Genomic DNA, 9,340 nt, shown 5'->3' with positions numbered 1-9,340 from the left:
AAAAGCATAATCTCGAAATTTCAAACAGCTCATAAACCAATTATATTATTAACACACAAGATTTACTGCAAATCCAAGCACCCATTGAAAAGTTGTGGCGTAAACAAAAGGTAGGCCGTCTCGAAAGATTGCCAACTTCAAAGTCAGCCATCTTGAAATTCAGCTATCTTGAAAGCACTGGCCTCACAATTTTACATGACTTATTTACTCATTATAGAGTGTTATCACACAAGGTTTAGTGTAAATCCAAGCATACTTTCAAAAGTTCTGACAAATAAACTGTCGGTTATGTTGAAAGATGCCTGGCCCGCAAATCGGCCATCTTGAATGTCGGCCATCTTGAAAGTGTTGGCTTCCGAAATTAAATCAATTCATGTACATATTATAGACAGTTACCATACACATTTTTGAGCAAATCTATGCACAGATATTGTGTTAACACCAAATATATTCATTGGTGTTTGGTCAACGTAATACAACTGAAATACTGTTTTTTGGGGATATAATAAACAGTATTCACTTGTTCTCTCAGTGGCAACAATGTGTTAAATAACTCCCTTGAACTTGTGGGTAAACTTTCAATGTTTTCTGAGATAAAAAACAATTATATTTCTATAAAATAATCCATAATGTTGTATGACTCTTGTTTAGTCTTGGAGGGAAAATGTACACTGGATCCTTTCCGTAACTGCACAATGTTGCCATATGGCAACAAACCTAAAAGTACCCCCCCAAAAAACTTTTTTTTGAAAAAAATTGCAAAAATGTCTTAAGAAGTTCATTTTATGTGACAAAAACCACAGTAAGATTTTTTTCCATGATGGGATAATAATGTGTGCAGTATAGGGTTAAGTAAGCAAGAGCTTGAGTGGGTGAGTGAGTGTGTCTGTCTCCTGATTTTGTGTGTAGGTGGTAGCACTTTTGCTCATGCATACAAAGTATTTTCTGTAGGAAGTGATGACACTCAACACTCTCATTTTATTTTAACCATTTGACTGTCTTCTCCAGCCTTGTGTGTGTGTGTGTGTGTGTGTGTGTGTGTGTGTGTGTGTGTGTGTGTGTGTGTGTGTGTATAGGCTATGTGTGTGTGTGTGTGTGTGTGTGTGTGTGTGTGTGTGTGTGTGTGTGTGTGTGTGTGTGTGTGTGTGTGTGTGTGTGTGTGACAGAGAGAGAGAGAGAGAGAGAGAGAGAGAGAGAGAGAGAGAGAGAGAGAGAGAGAGAGAAGAGAGAGAGACATACACACACACACGTGCGCACACACACACACACACACACACACACACACACACACACACACACACACACACACAAGCACACACACAGACACACACACGCACACGCACACACACACACACACACAGACACACACACACACACACACACACACACACACACACACACACACACACACACACACACACAGAGAGAGAGACACACGCACGCGCGCACACAGACACACACACAGCTCCAGCAAGTCTTCAGACTCCATCCATGCACATTGCCCCTCCTCGCGTGTGCTCAGAGAATCGATGGCAGTCCACTTTGAATAATTACCTCTGATTGGTCTAAAAATACCTCTGCCTGTCTCCAGGTCTAAGTCATCCCTCATAATTCGATTTGCCGCTCGGAGCGTTCTATCGTCTCCTTCCTATGACATCACAACATTGCATCAACAGACGTTGATGTGATTTTCCTTCTTTCTTTCTTTCTTTCTTTCTTTCTTTCTTTCTTTCTTTCTTTCTTTTTTAATGTGTGTTGTGTCTTGCCTAGAAAAATGTAGAGGTGCAGCATAGTCGGCTTGGCTCTCCAGTAATCATGAATGAAATGGTGGTTTCATTGAGAAGTGGTGGGGTTGTGAATGAGCCTGGACTGAGGAGTAGCTCTGAGTTTCAGGCGCTTTACTGCCCCCTAGTGCAGCTAAGCACAACTGCAAGACTGATTCAGCTTCTCACAGTCAATGAACGTGAAAATGTGCAGATGAATGAATGAATGAACAGGTCTGATCCTCAATGGGGGAAAAAGGCTGAAGTACACTGTGTAGGATGGTGGCCAGAGTAGGTATTGCAATGGCTGCTCATTGAAACTGTGCTGCATATTGCCAAATTTGATCTTTTCATGAATATTTATAAAATTACAAACTAATATTCACTTGTCAGTAAGTTTTTAGCTATAAAATGTCTATTTCTGGACATGGAGAGGACCCCCCTTTTCATGTATGAAAAGTGCAATTTCCCTAGTCCTAATGAATAGGCTATTCAGAATTTGATGGTGATGGTAAGTATTTGTTAATTTTTATTTTTTATTTTTTATATTTTAAGGCAATGTTTGTGAATGGGCAGTAGGATTTCTGCAAATAAGCAACTGAAATATTACACAGCGCACCTTTGCGGTTTAGGTTAGGTGTAGGTAAAAGGCTAGTTTCAAACTCGTTTTAGACAAGTTTAAAAGGTTATAGACACCTGCCTGTATGTTTGCAGATGAAGTGGATATGGAGAAATACATGGTCTGTGATAACTACAGTTAGAGAATAAGGTCATTGTATGTTGCATGTGTGTTTTGGTCTATGGTGATTTCATGCTTGTGAACAATTGCACCAACCAATTCATATGCAAGTGAAAGTGAAAGTGAAAGTGAAAAGTGAAAGAAAGTGAAAGCCCATTGGGAAACTCCAACTCCCATTGTCATTGTGACACAGCACTCCACAGCACACTGCACACAACGAAATTGCATTTATGCCTCACCCGTGCAAGGGGGCAGCCCTCAGTGGCGCCCCATGGGGAGCAGTGCGGTGGGGCGGTACCATGCTCAGGGTACCTCAGTCATGGAGGAGGATGGGGGAGAGCATTGGTTGATTACTCCCCCCACCAACCTGGCGGGTCGGGAGTCGAACCGGCAACCTCTGGGATGCAAGTCTGACGCCCTAACCGCTCACCCATGACTGCCTGCTTGCATGTGACAGTGAATAGCAAAATCTAAGATAATTGATAATGACGTCTTTCAATTTCTGAAGTTATGGGATAGTTGTTATATTAAACAACAACATATTATGTTGTTTCCTTTCATTGGATGAGCCCTTGATGAATACAATACAATATAGGCTACGAAATCCTACATTGAAATTAGGGAGAGTTCCATTTCATGACACTAGGCCTACAATGTGAAAAATATAACATACAAAGGAAAACCCCAATGACAATTTCGTTATTTAAAAAATAACCTGGAGAAGTGTCACATGTAGCCTACCACACGACAAGCAGAAATTAATACAAAATAGCTTTTTATTGAAAGGTACAATACAATACAATATGTATTAGCCGAAACATGGTTAATAGCACGTTTCATTTGGTCAACACAGCATCTTAAAATAAATAAATCATATTAAATGTAGGTCCTATAGTCCATTTTTTAATAAATAAATAAATTATATAAAAAAATATAAAAATATATAAAGGAAATAAGTTAAGTGCTAAAACCTCTATAGCCTACTGTGCATTGGTGACCTATGTTAGAAGCTGATATGTTGACGCCAGCATGTGCTGAATTAGATTTGCTTCCTTCATTTCTATGTGAATTTGTATGCAGATGAATAGGCAACATCCAGGGCCATAACCAGACATTTTCAAATACAGAGGTCAAATCCTTCACGCTGTACTGCATGCTGTACATTTAGAATGTTTCAAACAATTCAGTCAAACTCTTTAGTTTGTTGTCATTAATCACTGCCTTGAGGATAAATGGGGGTGGCGTACACAGACTGAATTTACCATTGTTGATCATGTATGTACGTATCGATTTTCATCATAGATAAATTTGACATTACTGGAAAAAATACAGAAAAACTACCTCAATGGTAGTTACGGCCATGGCTACATCTCTGCAGTGTGTCAGAAAAAAATCCTACAAGTGGGAACATGACAGCCCTGCCTGGACCTTATTGAGGACAAAGACAGTAAGGGATCTTTGGTGAAGAGGCTTTTCACAGACTTTTTCAAACATGGAGCTTAGACGCCACCTGCTGGCCGTGGTAGGAAGAACACCCCCTTCTGGCCAATGTCGGTCTGGGGACCCATTTTAGGACGCCCGTCCTTTTTTAATCCCACGTACCACTGCTGTCCATCCCTGTATTTGTACGACCTGTATGTGTTATAATGATTCTCCTCCATGTGTTCCAGGAAGTAGCATTCGTCAGTAAGGGAGGCCTGTAACAGACAAGACAAGAATAACTCAATGAATACAATTAGTCGGAAATGAAATGCAGTCAACCTGATATCAAACGGACAGTCACAAGTCTGTGCAAGTCATATGCAGCTGACGGAGATAACTATTGTTGTTGATATCAGATTGCCTAATTATGCTCAAACCAGCCTAAGACTTCATGAGTAAGGGTTAGAAATATTCCAGCCTAAGTTTTTACAAGTTAGGCCCAGACAGTTGTCCAGACATACTATCTGATGTTCAGAATATGATACCCATTTAAGACAGAAATGGTTAACTTCTGCTGCAATTTTAAATGTCGCGAGAGTTTCATAATAGGCTATAACACACACCGATGCATAAAGTCTTCCGGTCTGGTCCATGGCCAGGTAGCGTCCCGTCTGAATTCCTTGGATAACCACCACTCCTAGACTTGTGGCCTGGATTCTCAGAACAGCTGTGGGCAAAGATGGTTGAAAAGATAAGACTTCATGTTTGGAAGCCTACGAGGAGACTAGAAAGTTCTTCTTTTGGATCAACAAATGTTTTCTCGACCCCCATCCCCACATTGTATTCCAAGCTCAAAACATGTTTTTGTGTTGCTAAATGTTGCCATCATAGACATGTTAATGTTACTGCCTAGGTTTTATGCAAGCATTCACTTGTCTCCGTGACCCCCTGCAGGACCTCCACGCCCCCATTAGGAGTCCTGACCCACATTTTGGGAACCACTGAGTAGCTTGAGACAGCAGAGGACCAAGTGAAAAGTGGTAAAAAGTCTATGGTATGATTATATTAGGTCTTGCTATGTTATGTTATGTTATGCTATATTACGCTATTCAGTGGTTTTCAACCTTGGGGTCAAGACCCCATACGGGGTTGCCTGGACCTCAAAACAGGGTCACTTGAAATGTTTCAGTGTGATAGGCCTACAGATTTATACTGAAGTATTGCTAATTAATATAAAATGAATGAATTAATGTTCTGATTCAAATGTCACATGCAATCTTATATGTTTTCAGACATATCTAGGTTTAATAGCCCACAATGTTGCTCAGTCTTTTTTTTTTCCAGTGGTGTAAAAAATATGTGTATGGGGTCCCCAGATATTTGTAATGTCTAAGTGGGGTCCCGGGCCACAAAAGGTTGGGAACCACTATGTTAGGCCTATGTTATGTTATGTAATGGTATGTTACCGCTAGGCCTATATGTAGGCCTATTAGGTAGCCTATTAGGCCAATATTATATTATATTATATTATATTATATTATATTATATTATGCCTATTATAGTGTAGGCTATTGCCCGTTTTATATTATATAGGCCTACCTATGTCATATCATATCATATCATATCATATCATATCATATCATATCATATCATATCACATAGATCATACATCATATATCATATCTCATACTGAATGGTTCCTTTGACGTGTGTAGATGGAGACATACAGCAAGAATATGAGTGAGATTATTCAGTGGAGACTGAGCACATCTGGCCATTGGAACAGCATTGAAATTCTTACTATTCATGTCGTTTTCGTTTTGACAGCCGTCGACAGTTCCGTCCGGTTGTAATCGGAGATGGTATCCTCCGTTCTTGCAGTAGAGTCTTTTTAAAGCTGTATGATCAGGATGGCGGGGCTCAAATTTCTCTGGCCCCAGATGGAAATGGAGAAGAGTAATTTCCCCCTCGGTCATGTTGTGAAGTTCCTCTTTACGTCCGCTTGAACCCGGTAAGTGCAGTTGAGGCTGCAAGATAATAACGCACAGTAGCCCTCGTCAAAACAATGATTTCCTTCTCAGCCGTTTAAATAGCCCAACATGAATCTCGTTTACTTTATTCCCGGCGTGAAAACAGTAGGCCAATATATACAATGCCGATGACGCCCACTTAATTGTTTTGATTACGTGGACACAGACGCGCCGTGCCGTACATGGAGCTCCGGTTTTTGTACTTGCCCGTGCGTGACCGGCAGCGTGCAAGCTTCAGCTTTATGAAGTAGTCTACAGCCCTGCCTCCTGGTATGCAACAACTGGGCCACTGACTCAACACACAGCAATCAGACATAACGTCACTTTTGCCAGATTTCAAAAACATTACTGCTGGTTTATTGCTACACTTTGAACTTTTTCTCCCTCTTGTAATAGGCTTATCAGTGAAGTCATGCAGAATAAAATATAGTCTACGTCCTGACTCCTGATATATTACACTGTAATGCTAGTCGGAAGTATATTTCAATAAAGACAGAGTTTAGTCTGGCTGGAGTTCTCCAGACTGGACATGTCTGGACAGAGAACCCCCCCAACCCCAGACGATGAAGGATGTCCCATTGGCGGACATCCCTCTTCATCAAACTCTTGACCCTTCAGCATGCGTCACCAGTTCATAAACATTAAACGTCCCACAAGTGCAACAGCTGAGCACAGCTGTCAGCTGACCAGTGCTAGCTAAATCCTTAAGGTAAAAACCTGGCTGTGGCCCCTTGGCCAGCCAGCCTCAGTCAGTTAGTTTCTAGTATCTTCTGTGTGTTCAGCCTCTGCCAAGCTCCACATCCGGAATGTCTTGGAAAGCCATCACGCCGCGCCGCACCACGGCCGGCCCCGCTTCAGGAAAACTCAGCCACTGGAGGAATGTGAGGCCTACCCGCAATGCACAACACAACACAGCACAGCAGCACAGGACAGGCCAGGCACAGACTATAGCCATAGGGCATACAGGGCATTTCCCCAGTGGACTGTTGATGATTTTGGCCTGGACCGCAATGGTATCACTCCTCATGCCACTACAGCAGACCTCTCCCAGGGTCAAAATAGCTCATATTGGATGACTAACATTTTGTCATCCAAAAAATGACATTGCCTCTCTCAATGCCTCGTGGACCGGTCTTCTCTAAAATGCCCGGCCTGATTTTTCACCCTTGTCTGGGCCTGAGCACAGCAGCACAACAGCTCAGTGCAGGCACACTCACATCCAGTCTCGCCGCTGATTTCTTCTTCCTCAGCACAGCACAGCAGCAGTCCCACAGGCAGGCCAAGGGAATATGAACACAGACAGCTTGCCTCGAAAATTGTACCAGAGTGCGAGACTATATTTCCCGCAAATCAAGGGGGGACCGAAGGATTGCTGGCTGGGCGTGAATGACGTGCAAAGTGCGAAGACAATTCTAGCATGGAGCACAGAGGGTGACTTACCAGGAGTGTGTTATGGGCTGGCATGGTCTGGTGTTGCTTCTTGTGGTTTCTCTGTCACTCTAACAGCAAGCACGGCCTTTCAAAGTTTCAAGGAACCCAAAATGAAGACGTTATCCACAAACGAACAGTTAAAATTGAATAGAATATTTAAAACAGTAGGCTATATCTTCTGAAGTGTGTCCGACTGAAGTCTTCTGTGAGTTGGTCGTATACGCTAATATATAGACTACACTCTGGCTACCGGTGTCCCTGTCTGCAGGATCCCCTCTACCAGTGGTGTGTATTTGTACTGTGTTACTCGGAGAAGCTCTTGCGTCACTGGCCCAGTGCCCGTAGGCCAACGCTGAGTCTATATTTACTCCTTGAGCTCACTGTGACCGCCAGGCCCTGGCTGGGGAGGGCGGACTGAGGCCGGGAAGCAGCCTGCCTGGCTAGCATTTCACCTCTACTCAGGGAAGTTGACATGGGAGGACAAAGGGGTCAGTTGTCCCAGGCCCAGGGATAGAGGGGGGCCCAATATTGGGTCGTTCTTTCATTGTATGTATTGGATGGGGGGGCCCTTCAAATGGCTTTGTCCCGGGCCCGGCAAAAGCAGTCAGCGGCCCTGCCTCTTTTGTACTAGGCTTCCATTGGTCCTCCACTGTACAGGGTGAAAAAGGGGGCAAAAAAACTAAAACACATATGGTAGCAACTATGTCATGACATGTATTCCAGGAATCTCCTATGACTCTATTTACCTGAAATGCTGACTGTTGGAGTTCTGTCTGGGGTTCTAGAATGGATTCTGTTGGATTCCGTTGACTGGAATTCGAGACTCTTTGGAATTCAGGGCCTATATGTGACGTAAAAGCAATCATAGAAAACGTAAAAGGAAGACCTGTCCTATATATGGTTTACTACTGTACATTTTTCCATGTCAATGTTTGAACACGTCAGAGGAAAAGCAGTGAGCACATGACATGAAGTCTTTTGTGCTTAATCTTTACTTTTTTCCCCCTGACAATGGCTAAAACTTTCACAAATCCAGTTATGATATGTGGCTGAGTTTTCACATAGATTAGTTATGAAAAATAACTCACACTACCTCTTACATTCCATCATATAGCACAGAATGGGATCAAAACTGAATCAACTTAAAGTAGTCTATTGTTTTTCTTATTTTAATAGTTTCATGTGAAAACTCCACAATGGCACATAAAAATGTGGTTACTTGGTTGCTGGAAATTTCGAAGGGTAAACAGATTATACAACTACAGTCGTAACATCATTGTTGTTTGGCCAGTTGTGTTTGTCATTGTTGCTACAGTTACAAATACTGTAGGCCAACGATTCTCAAAGTGTGGGCCAGGGCCCATTGATGGGCCCAAGTGGGCCATGAAATCATGTTGTGAAAAATCAAAATAGTATTTGTCTGTGTGTGTTGCTATTCACAATTTATTTGAGTTTTATTGTTTGTTGAGTCAGAGGTGGGGGTTTGGGGAACCTCTGCTGTAGGCTATGTTTACGCCTTCAAAACTGTGGACATCTGATCACTACGGTTACCGTTATCAGAAAATTACTTTGTGACTCAACATCTGCAGAAGAACTGTCACGAAATATGACGAACGTCACGTCACATTTCTTAACAAGCCAACATTACAGTACCGTACCGTAGAAGCTCCACACCCCTCTATCCTGTTGAGTCTTGCTGTCGTGGAGATATACAGCCTCATATGGGTGAAGTATGCCCTCTATCTCCACACTGCACATTTCACTGCTTTATCAAAGCACAGCGTACTAATAAGGGAAGTGGCATATGACTTAAGAGCACAGACTACTCCAGAAGAATCCAGTTTACAGTTGCGTGTGTGGCGCACACAAACACACACACGCGCACATAAACACACACGTACATGTACACGCACACGCACGCACGCACGCACGCACGCACGCACGCACGCACGCAC

General features: G+C 42.6%; 1 protein-coding gene across 1 annotated transcript; it reads right to left on the bottom strand.

Annotated features, from left to right (window-relative positions):
• Window positions 1-3,002: 3,002 nt before the first annotated feature.
• On the bottom strand, window positions 3,003-7,654 carry LOC134452684 (putative fibroblast growth factor 1). The gene is made up of 4 exons (XM_063203190.1): window positions 7,395-7,654; window positions 5,726-5,951; window positions 4,548-4,651; window positions 3,003-4,199 (listed from the first exon to the last, which is right to left on the bottom strand). The coding sequence occupies exons 1-4, from the start codon at window positions 7,416-7,418 to the stop codon at window positions 4,002-4,004; spliced, it is 552 nt and encodes a 183-aa protein (XP_063059260.1). The 5' UTR covers window positions 7,419-7,654; the 3' UTR covers window positions 3,003-4,001.
• Window positions 7,655-9,340: the final 1,686 nt, after the last annotated feature.

Source organism: Engraulis encrasicolus, chromosome 7 (genome assembly GCF_034702125.1).
Source record: "Engraulis encrasicolus isolate BLACKSEA-1 chromosome 7, IST_EnEncr_1.0, whole genome shotgun sequence".
In the NCBI taxonomy this organism is placed as follows: domain Eukaryota; kingdom Metazoa; phylum Chordata; class Actinopteri; order Clupeiformes; family Engraulidae; genus Engraulis; species Engraulis encrasicolus.
This window is presented reverse-complemented; position numbering and strand designations above follow the sequence as displayed.